At 31.2% G+C, this 22,033-nt stretch overlaps 2 protein-coding genes, 1 long non-coding RNA gene and 1 other non-coding gene across 6 annotated transcripts; 2 read left to right on the forward strand and 2 right to left on the reverse strand.

Annotated features, from left to right (window-relative positions):
* The first annotated feature begins 1,194 nt into the window (after window positions 1–1,194).
* LOC126837303 (uncharacterized) lies at window positions 1,195–5,251 on the forward strand. Its single transcript, XM_050571151.1, has 2 exons — window positions 1,195–2,181; window positions 5,146–5,251. The coding sequence occupies exons 1-2, from the start codon at window positions 1,309–1,311 to the stop codon at window positions 5,179–5,181; spliced, it is 909 nt and encodes a 302-aa protein (XP_050427108.1). The 5' UTR covers window positions 1,195–1,308; the 3' UTR covers window positions 5,182–5,251.
* Window positions 5,252–5,544: 293 nt separating this feature from the next.
* LOC126837275 (zinc finger protein 91-like) lies at window positions 5,545–15,395 on the reverse strand. 3 transcript variants are annotated; one of them, XM_050571115.1, is made up of 6 exons: window positions 15,116–15,395; window positions 14,864–15,014; window positions 14,516–14,586; window positions 14,158–14,379; window positions 9,655–9,804; window positions 5,551–8,494 (listed from the first exon to the last, which is right to left on the reverse strand). In XM_050571115.1, the coding sequence occupies exons 2-6, from the start codon at window positions 14,864–14,866 to the stop codon at window positions 5,791–5,793; spliced, it is 3,150 nt and encodes a 1,049-aa protein (XP_050427072.1). In that variant the 5' UTR covers window positions 14,867–15,014; window positions 15,116–15,395; the 3' UTR covers window positions 5,551–5,790. The 3 variants fall into 3 exon arrangements, with proteins under 3 accessions (XP_050427074.1, XP_050427073.1, XP_050427072.1); XM_050571116.1 differs by lacking the exons at window positions 14,516–14,586; window positions 14,864–15,014; window positions 15,116–15,395 and having other exon boundaries at window positions 5,547–8,494; window positions 9,655–9,848; window positions 14,158–14,261; XM_050571117.1 differs by lacking the exons at window positions 9,655–9,804; window positions 14,158–14,379; window positions 14,516–14,586; window positions 14,864–15,014; window positions 15,116–15,395 and adding an exon at window positions 8,632–9,061 and having other exon boundaries at window positions 5,545–8,494.
* Window positions 15,396–15,604: 209 nt separating this feature from the next.
* Window positions 15,605–19,316, forward strand: LOC126837278 (uncharacterized). Its single transcript, XR_007685490.1, has 5 exons — window positions 15,605–16,177; window positions 16,314–16,479; window positions 16,631–16,836; window positions 17,142–17,342; window positions 17,413–19,316. It is a non-coding gene; the product is annotated as an uncharacterized LOC126837278 (long non-coding RNA).
* A 1,292-nt stretch (window positions 19,317–20,608) lies between these two features.
* On the reverse strand, window positions 20,609–20,727 carry LOC126837413 (5S ribosomal RNA). The gene has a single exon (XR_007685514.1). It is a non-coding gene; the product is annotated as a 5S ribosomal RNA (ribosomal RNA).
* Between the last annotated feature and the right edge of the window lie 1,306 nt (window positions 20,728–22,033).

Consider the following 22,033-nt stretch of genomic DNA (forward strand, 5'->3'; position numbering starts at 1 on the left):
TATTTAATACAAATTGTACCTTTTAAAATATTTAAGTGAATTTGAGTTTTTTAATATTTGGTTCATCATATTTTTTAAATAGAAAATAATTTATTATTTATTCATTACTAAAATTATAATTCGACTACAATTTTATTTGTTTTAAGTAAGATTAATTAATTTATTTATTTGTAATAAATTTAGTTTCAGGAATTAGGAATATTACCACTTTTTTCAACTAAATATAATTTTTTTTAATATACACAATAACTAATGACACATAATAAATATTAAATAAATCAAATATTGAGTTTGTCAGTAAAACAATAAATAATTATCATTTCTGTTCATCCCTGAATTGCTAAATAATGTTATACAAAAAATGTAAGTAGGTACCTATTTTAATAAATTTAAATTATAGAATTATGATTTCTATTCCATTATACATAGACCTATGTATGGCCGGATGCCAAAAAATTGTGTTACATATTATCAATTAAACAATTTAGTTACATGGAAAATTGGTTAGCACGTGTGTCTTTGAAATGAGCACTAGTTTTTTTAAAATAAAATTGTTTTTCATACGAAATACGTTTTAATAAATATGTTTATTACATTATACAAAAAAAAAAAGTGGCGGCACAATAAATTCATAAGACGGTAAATAGTAATTTTAATCTCGTAACGAAATAAATAACAAAACTGTCATAACATGTGTTATTATTCTTTCGAATTGATATAATATGTTTTTGCAACTAGATATAATACTAAAAAATCCACCTAAACACATTAAAACGTTGTAATTCAGACAATGTCGTAGCTACAATTCTTCAATTTCTGTTGAATATTTTAATTATTTAAAACCAAAATTTATGATGGAGATGAAAAACCAATCAATGGAACCTAAAATGGTTTTAAATAAAGGAGATGAACTTGATATCTCGGTGCAAGACTATACCTCATCAGTTATATTATGTTTGTGGGACTATTACATCTTCGTATAATTATAAATGCTCGCTATTCTTGAAGTTGTCGCTACTCTGTCTTGATTTCGAAAAAAAAAACAACCATAACACATGATATATACATTTTAAACTATGTACATTTTTCGCTAAAACACATGCCATTGCTAAAAAAAGAATATGTAAATAAACCGTTCGCATCGTTACCGTGTCGCATATGCATCGTGTCAAAAAAAAAGTTTGTTCGCGATCATAGCGTTTTCACATATTCATAAAAACCAACATCGATCTAGGTACGTGTAAAGTTTTATACTACAAAAATAAAAAATTTTTAAATTCGTTTCACTTTGTATTATTCGATAAAACAATGCGAGTCGCTAGTTTCCTCGTTAGTTTATTTATTATTTCCACGGAAATGTTCGCGGTGAATGCCCAAACCGATTATCGCGTTGATTTGATGAACCACATGTTTACTCAGCCCGGATGGCTTGGCTGGTACGAAACAAGATTGACGCGATACTATGTGGAGATAATCGACTACAAGACGAACGAAAGACAATTCAATATAAATGATTTCCTCGCACCTATTCATAACGGACGGATAGTCACCAAGGATAATGTCGTAGATAAAATTCGACAAGCGCACCAATTTTTGAGCTGCAGGTATGTCAGAGTGTTGAAAGAAATCTGCGATAACCAGAGGGGTATAGGCCTTGCGTGCATGAGAATGAGCAAGCCGAATCAATCGTTGAAATGTTTAGGGAATGCGCTGGAAATGCTCGAAAAAGCGGATCCATTAGTTAGGCGTATGCAAGGATCGCTTTGGTGTTTACACCGGTTATGCGTTACCCCGGAAGACCTCTTCGAGAAGGAAGTATTCGATGTCCTAGATGATTTAAAACATTATCACACAAGCATACATTTTTACAAAGAGTCAATCGCTAACGGAGATGTTATGTCCATCGTAGCTGCGCACATTGACTCTATCGAAAACCAAATGTTGCTAACCTTAAACCGATTGACAGTTTTCTACAAAAAATTCTGTAGGCCGATTCCTCCTGAAGAAGAAGAAGATGCTGGGATTTCCGCAGATGCAAAAAATGTTCAAACCAAGCTCGAAGTCTTGCCTCCTATATACGTGGTGTATGAACTAAAAATACTTATAAATGACGCAATCGAACCGTTTATAAAAACTTTTGACGAGGGTTTCGGTTTTAAATATAATCTGGAGTCGAACACGGTAAGTTTAACGTATGATCCAGATTTTTTTTATTGAAAAATAAAGGCATCCCTGATGTCTACAAATAATATGAAAAAAATGAATTATATTATTATACAAACAAAAATGTATGCGTAGTTTGTTATTGCAAATTAGAATAAAAAAGAAAATTAAAAAAAATTATATTATATATTTAACAAAAAAATTATAAAAACAAAATGTAATTTGAAAAAACAAGTATTCCATGTATGCTTTTATTTATTATAATAAAAAAACGATAAAAACAATATTTAAATCTACTTAATAAAAAAACACAAAGTGTTTAATACAGATAAAAAAAAATTATTAATACTCAGTTGACAATTCTCTTAATAGCTGGCATTAACGCTAGGCACCTTGTTTTTGCTGTAGCCTAATATATGTTTATAATCAATATTTACAAACTCACAAATTAGTAATTCTAGATCTCTATAAGCCTCTTTAACCAAACGTGTACCAGCCATTTATATACATATAAGTAAGTTATACAAATTTCAGAATTATTTAAATTAAGCAATTTAAGAAGTTATAAGCTTTATTTAATAAGACCATCAGTTTTGGAATTGACAATTGACCAGTCACTGGTTTCTAACGTTTCTGAAAAACCGGACCATGAGTCTTTTGATTCGATCATTTCTAAGTCTTCCTTAATGCCACCAAGTGCAGTAGTACCGGTGGTCGTTTGACCACCAGCGGGGGCCTGCTTTTCACCCTCGTCCCTAGCCTCCGAAATTTGTTTTTTTGACAAAAAATCTCATTTTTGTAGCCGCTTATTCTTTCCTAAAAACAAAAAGTTAATAATAGCTATTAATGCTTTTATACATTTGTAATAACATTAATAATTCCCAATCAAAATTAAATGTACACAATGTTCATAGGTATAAAAATTGAGGGTAAGAAGAGGTTCTTTTAATTAAGAATAATCTGTAAAACAATACAGGTCTTCTTTAGGAGGTTTTTAATAAAATTGATTCACGATTATATTAATTACTGTTGCTTATTGACACAGATGAATGTCTCGATAATCAGTCCATTACTATTTATACTTACAAATACTAAATAATTTTAAATCAAAAGTTAATGGCAGTACAAGCAGTTAGGAATGAGGCAAATGAAAGATTTTTTTACTAAAAACCATTATAATATGATTAAAAAATTATTAAAACTTGAATATGTACACTATTTACACGCCTTGCGGTTACTCCATTTGAATATCTCGACTGGTTCGCCAACGTTTCGAAACACTTGGGCTCTGGTTCTATGTTGCTCGTACCGCGTTCTCCTGTAGACTGAGCGCTTCTCTTTACCGGGCGTAGGTTATATACCGAACCACCCGCCGCAGTCTCTGCCTCCTCCTGGCGCTGCCAGCTGTTTAGTTCATCCACAACCCCTTAACGCGAATAATAGTTAAATAAGTCATGATTGACAAAGTTAATCATGGGCAATAGTTGAATCAATCATGATTGAAAAAGTTAATCATGACCAATAGTTAAATTAGTCAAGACTCATGAGTAAATGAAATTAATCACGTATATTAGTTATTTTAATCATCAATCGTATGGTTATTATTTGTGGTTCTACGAATAATTAACTTTTATTCGAAAAATTATTTAAACAAAATATTGATAATGCCCAACTCTGATCTTATGTGGTAGATGGTGTAGATAATTTGGGAGACACCTTATCCTATAGGCCGTTGGCTATCCAGTTATATTAATTCGTGGTGTCTAGTATTGTTCATAATATATGTATTAGTATAGCAGCTGTAACAAGATTGCGCTACACAATACAGTGAAGTTTCAATATTATTTATAAAAAACTTTATTGCCGTACAATTAGCACAGAAGGGAAACATTAAAAAAATGTACATGAGTTCTTATGAGCCTTCGAAAAAGGCCAATTGCCATATTGTTTCCGCGGCAGGCAGCCAGACCATAGTAGAAAAACTATAGATAATTTCAGTTCTCCGATATTTCTGGTCACACTGTCACAATGGCGAAAACAAAATGTCGGTCACTTATCAGTCCCGGTCTACGATTTTCTTCTGGTTATTTCACTGACTATATGAAAACAAATAGCTCACTCGACATGTAAATACAAACCATGACTGAAAATGAAATCGGTGACTGCTGATTCAAGCACAATATTTCATATTAATATCATAGATTAGGTAAAAAGAAATGATAAAAACTGTGATAATACAGTCAATTATCATTTGAATGTTATAAATGATAAGAAGTTTTTACAATAATGCTGTAAAATAGCTGCACAATAATGTATACTAATTCATACGGCTACACTGATCGCCTCGCGACTCATAGGGAATCTTTTTAGAAGTTTCTATTGTTTTCGACCGAATGAGCTATCTGTTTTCATATAATCTGTGATTATATTATAATATACTATTTTTAAGCGAATTTACAGGACATTAGTCTTTCTACATCTTTCTCTCTCTTTCACTCGGCCAAAATTATGTCTAACCAATTAGTGTATTTATGATGAGCGTTTTTGTTTTTCAATAGTGGCGTCAACATTTTATTATATTACTACAGCTAACTGATAATTTTTTTTTAAAAACAATTTTGCAGACTATTGTTTAGCGGATTATTTTACAGCGTTTTTCCTAGGTTGAAATGCAGTATAACGTCATTTAAACTTTCAAAACGAACTTTTAATAAGTTATTCCTTATTTTTTTTTAAGACACTGTCTTTTTTATTAGCAAGGCAGTACAGAAAATACATGAATGGTTAAAAACTGATCAGTAAACAATAAAAACGAAGGAAATTAGGAAAAAACATTAAGTATGTTATGGTGGTCACAATTTAATAAAATTGCAACGATAATAAAAGCACCCAATTGCTACACTAGTACAGTAGATTTAAATTTCAAACTAAACATTTATATATATAAACATTTAGGTTTTTAGATTTTTTTTTTGTTAACAGAATCAAAACGGAGGCAAAACCGGATGTAAGCGATAAATTAAAAATATTGAAATGTTCTACCTACGATATTTTTTTTTGTTTCCAATAATTTTTTTTTAAGCTGGAGATTTTTAAATAAAGGGACACTGAACTTTATAATTATAGTTAATACCATTTTTTTTTGTTTATAGATTGTATTATGTCATAAATATGTCGTAAATAAACCTAAATGATAAGTAGAGTTTAAGTTTAAATAAAAGGATTGTAAACCATATACATACCAAATTCTTAAAAAAATCATACAAAGGAAAAATGTAGAATGTTTTGTTATTATATTAAAACAAAATAAATAACAAAACATGTGTTATATAAAAAATACATAAATGTATTCACATACATTTTCCAATATTCTATACAATATTATAAATAAATAAATAAGTTATTATGCTTAATCTATGAAAATATTACCTAATAAAATGAATCGCTAAAGTATAATTTAAATAAATTTCAAAATAAGGTGTACTGGATATTATTAACTATAAATAGATCATTACATAAACGAGTAAAATCAACTTAAATACATTTTAATAATATAATTTAAACCTACGTAAATTGTGTAGTATTTTTAAGGAAATGTTTTTTTTTTTTAAAACCAAGTATATTTTATTAGGAATTATCGCCGGAGTGAACACAGAGTTCATGTCTCGTCAGATTGGACTTCAACGAAAACGATTTTGAGCATACGCCACATTTGTAGGGCTTATCGCCAGTATGCACGTTCAAGTGACGCGTTAAGTCCGATTTCGACAAAAAAGACAGAGGGCACAAGTGACATTTGTGAGGCTTCTCGAGTTGTGGGTTGTGAGTGCGTTGGTGTTGCATTAAAGTAAATTTCAAAAAAAACTTCTTGGGGCACTTGTCACATTTGAAGGTCTTCTCACCGGCGTGATAGAGGTTGTGCTGTACGAGATTGGATTTCGTCATAAAACTCTTTGAGCAAACACCACAACTGAAAGGCTTCTCACCGGTGTGCACTCGTTTGTGTAGCCTCAGATTGGCCTTTTGAGTGAAAGTTTTTAGGCACACGTCACATCCGTATGGTTTCTCACCGGTGTGTATGCGCATGTGCATTACAATAGCAGATTTTGTCGAAAACGACTTCGAACACACAGCACATTCGTAGGGCTTAACACCAGTGTGTACGCGTTTGTGTAGTATCATATGGGCAGTTTGAGTGAAGCGCTTATGGCATACGTCACATTCGTACGGCTTTTCGCCGGTGTGTACGCGTTTGTGTTGTACCAGAGCCGAATTGTGTGTAAAACTCTTAGAGCACAAGTCACATTTGTAGGGCTTTACGCCAGTGTGCACGCGTTTGTGCAGTGTCAGGTGGCTCCTTTGCGAGAAGCACTTTAGGCACTCGCTACATTCAAAGGGCTTATCGCCAGTGTGCACGCGTTTATGTTGTATCATATGAGCTTTTTGGACGAACGTTTTTCGGCACTCGTCACATTCGTAACGCCTATCGTCTTCGTGCATGCGGACGTGTTGTACAAGGGCGGATTTTGTTGTGAACGGCCTAGAGCACAGGTCACAACTGTAGGGCTTATAACCAGAGTGCACGCGTTTGTGCAGTGTCAGGTGAGAGTTTTGAGAGAAGCGCTTTAGGCACTCGGTACATTCGTAGGGCTTAATACCGGCGTGCACGCGTTTGTGCAGTGTTAGATGGGACTTTTGAGAGAAACCCTTAGGGCACTTGTCACATGGGTAGGGCTTTTCTTCAAGGTGCACGCGCTCGTGCGACACTAGCACAGACTTCATCGAAAACGACTTCGAACACACGCCACACGTGTAAGGTTTTTCACCGGTGTGCAGGCGGTTGTGATTTACCAACATAAATTTCTGCCGAAACGACTTTGAACATACGTCACATTTAAAAGGTTCACGAGCGTGCAAACGTTCGTGTCGCAACAATCTGGACTTCAACGAAAACAGCATTGCACATATGTTACACTTATGGGGCTTAACGCTCAAGTGGGCTCGTTTGTGCAGTATCAGATTGGCTTTTTGAGAGAAGCACCTCTGGCACTCTTCACACTTGTAGGGCTTCTCCTCGGTGTGACAATGATGTTGTACAAGATTGGAATTAGTCAAAAAACGCCTGGAGCAAACACCACATTCGTAGGGCCTATCGCCAGAGTGCACACGTTTGTGCATCTGTAAATGGCCTACTTGAGAGAAACACTTTGGACATTTGTCACATTTATAAGGTTTTTCTCCGGTGTGTATGCGTTCGTGTGTTACAAGAGCGGATTTGTTCGAAAAACACTTTGAACACACGTCACATTTGTGAGGCTTATAACCGGTGTGCACGCGTTTGTGTTGTAACAGGTGGGCTTTTTGAGCAAAGCACTTTGCGCACTCGTCACATTCGAACGGCTTCTTACCGGTGTGTCGGATGCTGTGCTGTGCGAGATTGGCACGCGTTTTAAAACTTTTCGAACACACATCACAATTGTAGGGCTTCTCGCCGGTATGCAAGCGTTTGTGCAGTATCAGATGGGCATTTTGTATGAAGCATTTTGAGCACTCGTCACACTTGTAGGGTTTCTTGACGTGGTAGCGTTCATGTTTTACCAAGGAGGTTTCTAACCGAAAAGACCTTGAGCATAATTTACACGTGTAAGGCTTTTCACTAGTGTGAATGGAAATGTGTCGTACAAGTTTGTTTTTCGTCAAAAAACACTTCGAGCAAACATTACATTCGTAGGTATTCTCGCCGGTGTGCAAGCGTTTATGTAGAATCAGAGAGCTTTTATGAGAAAAACACTTAGGGCACTGGTCACATTTGAAGGGCTTCTCGCCGGTGTGCACGCGTTTGTGTTGTATCATATGGTCTTCGCGAGGGAAGCACTTTTGGCATTCGTCACATTCGTAGGACTTGTCGCCAGAGTGCACGCGTTTATGTAAATTCAGATAGCCTTTTTGAGAAAAACATTTTTGGCACTCGTCACATTTGAAGGGCTTCTCGCCGGTATGCACGCGTTGGTGTAATACAAGAGTGGATTTTGCTGCAAACGTCTTCATGCATGTTTCACATTTGTGGAGGAGTTTTGGTAATTTTTTTTTTCCTTTTCGGAATGCAGAGTTAACCTTTACATTTGCACTATGGGATACTGCAAAATGACGAATTATATTCCTTCTAGCGTTAAACGATTTTTTGCACAGGTCACACTCAAACGACTCCATTTTGTTTAAAACTTTTTTAGTGGTTTTTGTTGGAACCTGATAATTATCAACCGAATCTTTTTGGTAATTTCCGTCCGTTTTTGTTGGGATACTCGCCTCGTCAATCGATCCATTATCAACACTACAACAAGCGATGCAAATATCAAATAAAAAATGAATCAATTATCTATCACACAGTAGGCAATACAAGCTAATGTTTAAATAATTAGAATGCGCACCTTTATAAAATATACGCTTCATTAAAACATTGATACTTACAGCCCTGTTTTGGAAATTGTTATACGTATAGGGAAGGCGGCTCATAATCGGGGCTTATACATTTTACAGTCTCGCTAATGAATACACTAAATACTCGTATCAGTTTCTATTCACAGAGAAACAGCCTTTGTCAAATGCACACCCATTAAAAAAAAATAACACATATTACTCAAATTGAAGAGCTTGGAACAACAACCAGATAAATCCACTTTTTAAAATTGTTCAGGACAGCCAAAAGAAAATCCATTGTCCCATTTATTACCATTAGTCCGATTTTACTGTTTGTTCCACCAAAATCTAGATATTTTTTTCGTGATCATATTTCCATGAAAAAACAATTTTTTAAAAAAATGGATTTATTTGGTTGTTGTTCCAAGCCCTTCAATAGTTTCTGTGGAATACATATTTTATGCATTATGAACGTATTACCAACTATCCTATATTATGTTATTCCATAAATTCAAACCTTGGATTTTTTTTTAATTTAAATGACAAATTAAAAAAAATGAGATATTTGAATATTTTATTCTATTTTACTCTATGCAAAAAAAAAGTACACTTATTTTACTATTAAAGAAAACCATTCGTTGTTTATTTAAAATTGCGAAGAATTCATAATAAAAAAATTATGAGAAAATAAATTCAAAAGTCTTTGAACTGGTTGTTATGTCTAGTACATATTATTTGCGTAGTCATTTTTTTTTATAATATTATGGACCGATAGTATTGCAAATTATTGTGAAATTTATAGATTTGTTTAGTTTTATAAAAATTGTTTTACAGTTTTTTATAAGCGTTTGTTCAGCTAAGCCAATTATTTTCTACTTTTGTAATACTAATTTCATTCTAGTAGCCCGTACTTATGCCTACCCTTGCTTGACACGGTCATATTAAACACTTATACACATAAATATGTAAATGAGTAAGGCCTATTCCAATAGTCATTTTAAATTCGAGATTAAATATATTGTTTTACACTATTTAAGCTGATAGTCAATTGCAAGGTTTGAAAAATGTAATTACTTGTATGGCTTCATTTTGATATTTTGGTCTTTGGCGATATGGTCATCGAACAACATATTTCTTTCAACTTCTACTTGAGTCTCAACGGTACAACTGTTGTAATCGTCTATTTTAGTTTTAGTATTTATCTCGTTGTTACTTTCAGTGGAACTACAAAAAACACAACGCATATTTCACATTATTTACAGTCAAACCTAAAATAATTAAAAAAGTTTGCTTACTTTCTAAAATTAATTAAACAAATTTGATTTTATGATATTATTTTAATCAAATGGTTTACATTATATAATATGTTATTAATAATTGTACATAAGCCCACGATCTGTATATAATAAATGCAAAACACTAAGATAGGACAGAATTGATAAAATGAACTAAAGAAAAAAAAAGGAAATTTTTTGGTAATTATTTATAAAATGTTTTTTTTTTAATCTCATTATTTGTGTTTATTTTTCTCTAATATTTCTTGAGGGCAGTTCTGAGTTGTCAAACAACAATAAACAGAATTTTCGAATTTTTGTTGCTCTATATCATTTGAGCAGTCTGTAAAACCAGCCAACGGCTTATTACCCTCCTCTATTTCTACTATGGATCTACAGTAACAACCATCCGTTTCATCTTCCTCTATTTTAATTGTCGACACATTTTTTATTTCATTTATACTGAAAGTCAAAATGAATTTTAATCAGAAAAACTAACAAGATAATCCTAATTAACGACTGGTTAAATTACAATAAACGACAATTACAATGTTGCAAACAGATATATCACCAACAAAAATTCGCAAAAATGATGTGTATTATCGGAGGCAACTATCTATGTATTCATTTTAATGTACAAGAACTGCCTAAAGGAATTTTTTTTTTAATACTTATCCTGAAATTATTGGAAAAAAGCATCGGATGATGTTTTTTCGTTATAGTTTTATTACATAACAATGTTAAAAAAAAAGTCTAAAATAGCTAAATAGCTGGACTTTAATGTGTTGAGAATCAATTATTATTTTGTAACTAAATGTAAACTTCTTGAATCATTACATATTAACGACAGGCACTACTAAACATTAGACAAAAATCAAAATCTGCATTAGCAGAACATGCGATGAACTCCGGAAATACCATCCATTTTGACAAAGCAAAAATACTGGACAAAGAAGCTGACTTCGAAAAAAGAATGTATAAAGAAGCAATAGAAAAATGCCCACAAAATTTTAATAGAGAGGATGGTTGGAAATTCAGTAACACGTGGAAACCCATTATCCATCTAGAAAAAAAAAAAACAATTCAAACCAACCCGCCAAATAGAAGCAGCCATTGTAGAAAACGAAAATTGCAGGTGCAGAAAGGCAGGCAGACCTAAATGTAGGGAATGCCAAAAAAACGCATAAGAACACGGAGCGCAACATGACTTATCACGACTTGTCATAACATGCTGTGATACGATAATACGCTCGATCCCCATTGGTCGAGAAATATGACATCAAGGACACGGCACATATAAATAGCGGTAAGCAATGGTATGGTCACGGCAGCTGAAGAGTCGAGACCATTATCGCCCTGAAGATGGCCTCTGCAACGAGTCCGAAACGTCGGCCTATAACTATTGACGTGGATAAATCCGAAAATCATCCAAATGATACATCAATCCAAGAAAAGCTCTAACGCATTCATAAAAAGTGGTTACTTAGGATTAAAAACAACGAGTCCCTTAGCATTTTATTTCTTACTTCACGATAAAAAATATTTGCAATTACGTCAAACCATTTTTTACCCTAAAAATCAATTTGAAAAATATTTTTGCATTTTTAGGCTTTTGCGACCATTATTGTATTTTTGAAAAGTAAATAGATGGGTAGCTCGACTTTTTTACTATAAAATTCGTAAATTTTAGTGGGTGAAATTTAACGGTGAAAATGGAAACCCTCGCTGATGAGGGCTGTCTTAGATCAGTGGGGGTTTGCAACGTTCGTTAAGCCATCTTTTCACTCAGTTATAACTTATATTAATTAACTTTTATAACTTTCGAATTTTAAGGTCGGAACATTTGGAGTGGAATGCACCATATTTGGAGTGTGATAAAAATATGGGTACCATAAATCTAAAAACGAAGATGGAAGTTCCAATAAACAATTAGTATACACTACTTCCAAATTCTAGACAACGGCCCTGATATTTATAGTAATTCAAATAAAACAGAATATAGTAAAAAAATTGGGTTTTTTTTAAGACTACTGTTTAAAAAATGTCGATTTTCAATAAAACATATTTATTCGATCAATGTAACAGTAAAAGAATCGCATTATACATATCACCAGATTGATTATAGAGATTCTTTAAAAAATACTACATATTTACAAAAAAATAATGTTATTACCTTTATTTGTGTAAACATTTTTAACATATGACTTGCGAAAAACCCCCAAAATAAACTGTTTTATTCACTAATTATGATTTTTTAATTTTATCTTTAATTGTTAAGGATTAATATTTTGTGCTGGTACTACATTATTAATTATAAAAAAAATGTATCAATTGAAAACAAAACCTGGTAAAAACATGTTAAGTCGTACTTGTTTGTTTAAGTTGGATATTTATTACCTTTAATTTCCTATCTTACTTCCTAAAAATGTCAGTATCAACTATTACGATAAACTTCTACATTTTAAAATCAATAGGAAAATTGCATGTAACTACATTTTTTTCTCTAGAAAACTATCAATTTTTAGTTTTCATAATTACATATTAAGCTTAGAAAATCTATTATTTATTAACGTATCTACGCTTAAATAAACATAAAGTCCCCTCGATTTAATCTATCACTCATAGGGCTGATCGCAGATCGAATTGTCGTACCTTTAAAAGCTCCAACTCTCAAGTATGTAACTATAATCACGGCGTATTGACAGAGTTAACTAAACTACACAATATATATGTGGGGAAACACTAGAGTGAGCCAGTCAACAGTTAACCATGAGACGGTATGGTGTGTGGTGTGAGGACCAGTTAGTGTGTGTGACCTGCGACGATAGACGTGTTGTAATTGTGATGTCGGTGTGTTGTAATTTTTGTCAATTATTAGTGTCTGTAAATATATTTCTGTTAAATAAACGTTTGAGTTATTACACAAAGATCCGATCCCATATATATATATCCGTACCTCAAAGCATAAACTAATTAAAAAATTTAATCATTCCTTGAGATTATAGACTTCATGCCTTGTCTAAATTATATTTCTTTTTTGGACATAATAGTTTTGCACTGGATCATGTTTGTACTATGTTAGACCTAATACATGTGATGTAAAGATGATATTGTTTTGTTCTAGAAGCAAAGTGGACTTAATACTGTTCATAAAATTATATTTATTCATGTAGGAGTCCAAATGTTGTATATTAAGATAGATCAGTGAATAGAGTGCTAAATTTAAATATAAGTGAACTAAAAAAACGGTAAATTTAAATGATTGACTTACTACACTTTTGTTCTGAGGTATGGGTATTTAAATATAACACACTTCTACCTGGGTCCCTGACATTGTTTAGGTGGTCTTGGAGAAGCGGAGTCGAGCAGACGCACACGGTAGAAGATAAAAGTAAATAAAATGTTAAGGTATGGCAACAGGGTATGAATACTATTATGTTTATTAATCAATCACTGACTAGTGATGGTAAGGTCTCAACTAATTAGCATTTTGTCAGGCTGGATATTTGACTCGTGTGTGTCAGAGCTGTCACCTACCTATCGTGTTATTGACTAGTGCTTGGTAATGTTTAGAGAGAGTAGTAAATGGTGGCTATATGTACCCATTACACCAATAAAATTTTAATTGTATTGTTAGGGGCAAGAGACTTACACAAAGAAATCATTACCTCGGTAACCTATGTAAGTACAAACTTATATTGGCATCGTCATGCAAAAACTGACTATGTGCAAGAAGTGACCATGTGAAATAACATTATAAAATGCGTTATTTGAACTAAGTATATTAATCTACAAAAAAAATATTACAAAACCATAAAAATAAACTTGGTCAGTTTTTTCATGACGATGTCGTTATAGAACATCTATATTATTTATAATCAAATGTATTACTAAGTTTATAAAATATCTTAAATTCCAAAATAAGTACTTATATAAGTAAAAATTGCAAGAAAAAAATGCTCGTTGAACCAAAAACTAAATAAACAGGCAGAATAGCTAGATATCAAACTTTTCCTATCTTTGCACATTTTAATGCGGTTTGCCCCAGTCATAACTTATAATGAAAATTTAACAGTTATATACTTCTTTTTCCATGGCTAGGGGAAGTTATTCTACACTGTATTATTTATTTATTTATTTATTATCTAGCAATCATGCCTGTTTATTTGACCATGGTGGAACCCAGTTTTTTTTCTTCAAATACCGTCATACTGTGACTCAGGTAAGAATTATGTACGCCAGTCACACTTTATTTAAGTATGACCGAAAATCATACGACTAACAGAGTTAAAAATCACATTACCTCTGATTTATTTCTTTGACTTTTTCTTCGGTAGAATTTTGGGTTGTCAAACTACAATCATCAGAAATTTCAATGTTTTCTGTATTCATATCGTTTGAACAGTCTGAAAAACCATCCAATACGCCATTGTCCTCTTCTATTTCAATTATGGATCTGTAGTAACATTCGTCTATTTCGTCTTCTTCGATTTTAATTGTCGACACATTCTTTAGTTCATTTATACTGAAAGCCAAAATCAATTTTAATCAGAAAAACTAAAAGTTAACAAGATAAATTTTACTAATGACAGATTAAAATATAAACTGAAGAAAAACAAGAAAAGGTAATAGCTAATATGCTTTATAAACGTTAAACTTACAGCTGTGAGTATTGGCTCATATTAGGTTCGCTTCCTTGTTTTTTAGTCACACGTTCCTTCAGTTTGTCAGCCTGATATGGATTAAGAAAAATTACTCATAATGAACAATTTGAACAGATGTACAGTATGATTTCAAAAGTAGTTTGATTAGTATAGATTATAGTAATTGCTCAGTGATATTTGTTACTACATGACATATTTCAAGCCTGATGTAATATTTGTATTATTCAGCAAACAATAACAACAAACATTAATTTTTTTACTCAGCCAAAGATTTGAGCCATGCAGCTAAAACATTTTAAATCACTATCTAATTTAACTAATTTGCTTTGTGTACACAATACAAACCATTATTGAAAACTGTTGGTGATGTTAGATTACACGATGTCGGCTTTAATCGTTTATTGTTATGAACCACGGACGTCACAATATGTAGGGGACATACAGCATCTAATGTGTGTTCCTTAGAAGTCTTTCTGCTTGCAGTTTTCAAACCATTCTGTTATTCAAAACAACAACAAAATTCTTACTCATAGAATTAAATATAAAAATATTTATTTAAAAAAATTAACCTAAAATATATTTCAGTATAATACACACCGGAGTATATCTTGTGGGATTTTAAATAGCTTGTTTGGTTTCTTCGTTAACAGTTTTTACACGTAAAAATGATAATGTTACAGTTAAATTTATTATAATACAACACAACTTTAAATTTGTAAATAAATGTGAATGTTATAATTAAAAATCGCGTTAAAGATAAACATGAACGTCTGTCATGATAAAACAATACGGTAGATATAACAAATGACAATTGGCACAACAAACGACAATTGGCACCAGCAGCAGCACCGGGCAGCAGCTGCAGCTAGCAACCCGCAGCAGCGGGCAGCTGCAAATCAGTTCTGCCACGTCATTCGGACTTTATAACTATTTTGTCGCGGACCAGATGAAACCGCGGTTTAAAAAACACGGTATATTTTTTAAACTGTGACAAGAACCTTATCTAATCTGGGATGATGTTATCATTTATTTTTTATGATAAGTGATAAAACTAAACAGTGTTTCTGTTGTTAAATTTTAAAACTTCAAGTTCGATAAAACAATTATTTATAAGTTATGTAGAGGTCACGGAAAAGATAAAAATTAAAAATCACGTTAAAAGTAATTATTAGTTATCAAAACTTATGATAATTATTGTATCATCATTGAATGATAACCTTTAATACATAGAATGAATTGCATAACCGTTCATTTAAGATTCAATGTACCAATAGATGATTCCTTAAACATAATTGACTGGCCCGTAATAGGACGATTCAATTTATTAAATTTTTATGCAACCCAGCATTAGTATATTATAAAAGTAATGAGTGAAGCCTATTACAAATAATCTCACATATGGTGAAAAGACAATATGGTTATTACATAAAACACCGTCAGCGACTACTAGTGCAGCTAATAGATACATTCGAATGTGACACCCGAGTGTCAAATTAAAAATGTATTTTTTTATATAAAATAGCGTCCGCGTTGTGGCCGGTTCTTGACAACAGTCACCATTATATTAAAGTAATGTTATAGCTTTGATAAAATAGTTTGTGGATAAATGGAACTATAGCAATCAATGGAATTGTAACAGGTTTCCATTTTATATTAAAGGTAAGTAATTGTAAATGGGTTACGTATGATTTAAGCAATTTAAAGCAGTTAAATAAGTTGTATACAAGATTAAAATGTAGTAAACAAGGGTTCTTTCTTTAATATAACAATAGAACAAACGTTTTGATTGTTTTAGAATTCCATAGACATAACGAAAATAGTCGTAAAACCGGAAGAAGCCACAATAGACTTCACCAATAAAAATCCCAACCCAGATTACAAGCTACAAGTATGTTTAAGAACTGATGAAGATTTCAACAAAGATTAAATGTTGTCAGTGTCGTTTAAAACTAAATTAAAGGGTAAGTACCAGCTTATTATGAATGAAAAAACATATTAATTTGTTTAAATAAAAAAGTTGTCTATAAAACTGGCTATAAAAGTTGTCCGTGTGGAAGTCTCATACAGATTCTTATAAGAAATGTGTTTTAAAAGTCTCATGTCGTTTTTCAGTTTACCGTGGGTAGAAGAGTTATCGGTTTACCAGGAAAATTCCTATTCTAGAAGAATTGGTCTCGGGTGGAGTTATCTTATTGATACTGACACGGACAGTTTCATAATACAAGTAAACCTGAATAGTCATTTGATGAATGTAAAACAAATTACAATAGAACCATTGAAATGTAAACCATGGCCGAGCTTGTGCTGCACAACTATTGGTAACTTGTTTCCCAGTACATAATACACAATTGAAGTACTTAAATTACATTTTTTTTTTTTATAATTTTGTAACAAAAGTTGATAATATATTTCATAGGTAGAAGAATAATCCATTTATTATCATTCAGGAGGACTCCATGAATCAATTTACTTTTGACTTAAGACTTAATATTTATAGGGTTTTTTTTTTTTTGATAATCATCATACACATAAGCTAGAACTCAACTTGTCTTTAATTATAAGAATATTTGTTAAAAACTTAAGTCATCTGTGTATTCACATGATGATCTATTATTCCTAATAGCTCCGGATGACCAAAAACCTGTTAAATCAACCTATGCTTACACCAAAAACATGACAATCAAATGTGACATTCCTTGGACGCACAATCTTTCAAGTCTCATTCACAATCAATGGTGAGGAAGTATCTCCTGCTGATGTTAAATTGTGTGAGCAAGTTTCCTAGTTATGTAGTTACAAGTAACAGAAGAATTATCAACACACGGTAATCTATTTTTCTAATTTATTTTGAAAAAATAATGATAAACTATTAAAGCATTTCATTTATTTTGCAGATAAACAACCTAAAACTTGGTTCAAATATCACATAATTAGAGTAATGTCAGACTTGCAGTCATAAAGTCAAGCTAACAAAATACACAGCAACTTCAGCAGATATACCGTCGAAAGTGTCATACACTACAAAAAGTGTCAGAGATCAGTACACGAAAAAAACTTTCACAGTGAAAATATTAACATATATTTATTTTTAAATAGGCATTGTTTATGATAATAGTACTTATTTAAGCACACTCACATTACTTTCTTTGTCAAACTCAGAAGTTAGTCTTGCTTGTTATATTTTGATACGTATTAACCGTAAAATAATTAACTTCATGTTTTTAAAAAACAAGTTTGTTTTCTAAGTATAGGGTAAATATATTATTGGATATATTTTGGTAGTTGTATTCAGGGGTTCGCAGTTATAGAACATTTTCAAAAAGGTTTCATTTTATAGCTAAATAATATAAACTTTAGTTTTCCTTTTCTATTACTTCATATATTGCTCTATATATGGCTCTATTGTAATTTGTTTTCATTCATTAAATGATTATTCAGGGATACTGCAAGTATGAAACCGCCCACGTCTGTATCATTAGGATAACTCCACCCGAGACCAATTCTTCTAGAATAGGAATTTTTCTGGTAAACAGATAACTCTTCTACCGGCGGTAAGACTGAAAAACGACATGAGACTTTTAAAATACATTTCTTATAAGAATCTGTATGAGATTTCCACACGGACAACTTTTATAGCCAGTTTTATAGACAACTTTTTTATTTAAACAAATTAATATGTTTTTTCATTCATAATAAGGTGGTACATACCTTTTAATTTGGTTTTAAACGGAACTAACAACATTTATTTTTTGTTGAAATCTTCATCGTTTTTTTAAAATTCTTGTAGTTCGTAATCTGTATTGGGATTTGTATTGGTAAAGTCTATTGTGACTTCTTTTTTACTATTTTTGTTTCGTACATTAAAAAAATGTATGGTCTATTATTATTTTAAATGAAAGAACTCTTGTTTACTACTTTTTAGTTTTGTATACAAGTTATTTAACTGCTTTAAATTGCTTAAATCGTGCGTAACAAATTTACAATTACTTACCTTTAATATTAAATGGAATCCTGTTACGATTCCGTTGAGTTAACTACAGTTACTTTTGTCCAAAAACTATTTTATCAATGCTGTTTCGTTACTTTAATAAATTAGAGACAGTTGTCAAGAACTGACCATAACGTGGACTCTATTTTGTAGAAAAAAATACTTTCCTCATTTGTCACCCGGGTGTCACACCCGAATGTATCTATATTAACTGCACTAGTACTCACTGATTGTATTTTTGTAATAATCATATTGTCATTTTCGTCATACATGAAATTATATTGTAATCTCTTTTACTTTTATATTTATATATGCATCGCTCAATTTCTATGGCATGTAAACAGTCATATGTGTTGTGTGCTATTATATTTTGGATAAATTACTATTGATTAAATTTACATGTAATACATTTAATCTATGATGCTACTATATCCTGTAAAGAAAAACCAATGATGTAAAAATAATTGTTGTATGATATACTCAGTTGTAATTTCACATATGATAGGGACCTTGCATATTAGTGGGTTCTTAAAAAATCCTTATATGGTTTGACAGTCTCTAAAATTGGCATTACTGTCACTTAAACACTGTGAACATGAGCAGATTTAATTTTAACATGTATTTGTTGATACTTGATTTTATATACATTAATATTGTTTGATTTGGACTGTAGAAATAATATGTATTTAAAATAAAAAAAGAATACTTGATTTATAATTCTTGTATTAGTTTTAAGAAATATTTATTATATGTTAACTTAAAAACTAACGAGACAAAATAGTAGTGAAAGTTAAAAAAAAAAATTGTTAAGTTTATTGTTGTTTTATGATAATTATTATATATTATAATTATTATTACTCACTTATTATGAGTTAAAAATAAATAGTAAATTGTTAAATTTTACTATTTTTACGTGTATTTAAAAATTTACCTCAAAACTGTAATATTTAAAAATTATTATTTGAAATATTATCACATAAATTTCCGATTTTAATATTTATTTTTTTTTTTTTTTATGTAAATACAATTTAAAAAAATGGGGTTTAAAAATATTAGATTTTTTGATGAGACACGCCAAGTTAACGTCATGTTACTTAGAGTGATTAAAATTGAAAGCAATTAAGGATGATTTGTTTTTTAAATATATATGAAGGAGAACATTAGAAAGCTCAATTCCGATTTCTATTATTTAGAAATAAGAAATAAAATCGAATGAACACATATTATTCTATACATGTACAAGTGACAAAAATGTAATCTACGGTCCTCAAAAGTATAACAATGTAGTCGACGTCACTGGGGACATAAAAAAATGTTTGTTATTGAAATACCACCAATACTGTACATTAGTAGGAACAGACGCAGTTTCAAAAAAAAAACGAATTCACAATTTACCATTTTCCTAATTTGTTTTCTTCATATAATAGATGTTTTAAAAAATTGTGTTATGTTTTTTGGTGCCGATATAGTGGTATACTTTTATCTCAGACCTCAGTCCCAGTATAATTGAATTCGTCCATTTCGTTGGTCTATACTTTTGCTAGTGTATCTTTGCTCTTTTTACAACCACTAATTAAAAACTAAACATATGATAAAAGAATTATTAAAATTATGTTAAGAGGAAAAAACAGTGTAAACTGTAAACAAGAAGGTTAGTCTTGTACACAATTCCCTACATACTTATCATTAATATTTGTTTTAGATTTTTACAGATTTAACACAACACTATTTTTTGGTTTTGTCTTAAAAAAAAAAAAAAGGTTGACAATAGATTTTAAAAAAATTTACATGGTGTAGCCCTACTTAAGGTAGACGTACAATCTATTATTTCCATAAGTCCCAAAATAGCATAGGTACGAAAAAGTTGTTGATGTTTTTTAGTTTGTCAACATATATTGATCGATTTTGATGGGAAAGGGGTGAACTATGAACATGTTTGGTTCCTTAAAGTACCTTTCTGGTACGATTTAAAATTTATATACCTGCTACATAAAGAAATCGGTACAGCAGATTAGGAGATATCGTGGATCCAGGTACATAAAAAATAAAACCCATTATTGTAAATACAATACCTCATCAGATCCGAATCAAACATAAAAAAATGCCAACGGCACGTAGTGTTCCCAAGCGGTCACCCATCCAAGTACTAACTACGCCCGACGTTGCTTAACTTCAGTGATCGGACGAGAACTGGTGTATTCAACGTGGTATGGTCGTTGGCGATGAAATAATGATTTTTGTCATCATTTATTACGTTATAGCTGTACACAATATTATGTTTTACTGATAAAGTTTAATTTATTTTCTCAAAATTCTGGGAAACTGGTTTTTTTATAAATCTTTACTTTAAAAAACTCATTTTTGTAGATCAACATTGAAAGCTCAGATAAATATAAATAAAACGTCTCATACGTACCCAACGCCTAACACTATTAAAATATACTATAATGTATAAGTTGTAACACTTACGTTATAGCTGTATACATTATACGTACAATATTGTCTCTTCGATAAAGTTCAATTCATTTTCACAAAACTCTGTGAAACTGGTTTTTAGTACTTTTTGGTAAATCTACTTAAAAAACTTGTTTTTGTAGAAAAACGGTGAAATAAACAAAAGTAACTACCAAATATTAGTATGGGGTCTTCGTTACTTCATTGGTATTTATTAAATTACCCTACAGTGAAAACCCAAAGAAATTTGAAAAATCAATCACTTTTATAAAAACTTGCTCATACCGCATACATTAAGGGCCTGACCATTAAAATATACTATAAAGTATAACGTGTAAGTTGTGACACTTTTCAGGTAAATATAGTTCTTTCCGCTCATTTTCAAATTGAAATAACAATAGCATACTAGTTATAATAATTTACATGTGTTAAATATTTCCTATATAAAACTCATTAAACCCCGTTAGGTTATGTTATAATGTCATGAACACTGTTCACTGAACAGGCAGGTTTAAAAATGGTGTGCTTTTTTTTACAATAATTATACAAAAAACTATCATAAATAATAAATTCAAAAAAGGGTTTTTTTTTAATACGTTTCTACGTTAAAGGTGTAGTGTTCATCGCTATATTAGCTTAGCATTTTTTTTCAGCCCAGCGGATTTTAATGAAAAAAGTGTAAGTATAATTAAAATGTTTACATAATTTTTGTTTTTTAATTGCATTGTACCTTGAGAGTTATAAGTGTGATCGTTAGAGTATAGGTTTAATAGTAGATACAATTATGATCAATGTTAAAATCTGTAAAATTAACTCAAATAAATAAGTAGTAGTTATGTCTTAAGAGTTAAGGGGTTGTTAATAAGAGGTGAGCTGAGAACAAAATGGCATAATCGTAAATACACATAATTCCCACAGACCACAGTACTTGACTTGGTGGAGCGCTAACTCAGTAGGTACCCCAATTATTGTTCAATTATTTTAACGTATCTATATTTTTAACTCGAAGTGAAATCAGAGTAATGCAATTTATCGATTGACTAGTTAAAATAAAATATTTCCAATAACAACGT

This window comes from Adelges cooleyi, unplaced genomic scaffold, assembly GCF_023614345.1.
Source record: "Adelges cooleyi isolate 19-005CV unplaced genomic scaffold, UGA_ACOO_1.1 ACOO_flye_CR_arks_rails_tigmint_CR_PRNA_248, whole genome shotgun sequence".
In the NCBI taxonomy this organism is placed as follows: domain Eukaryota; kingdom Metazoa; phylum Arthropoda; class Insecta; order Hemiptera; family Adelgidae; genus Adelges; species Adelges cooleyi.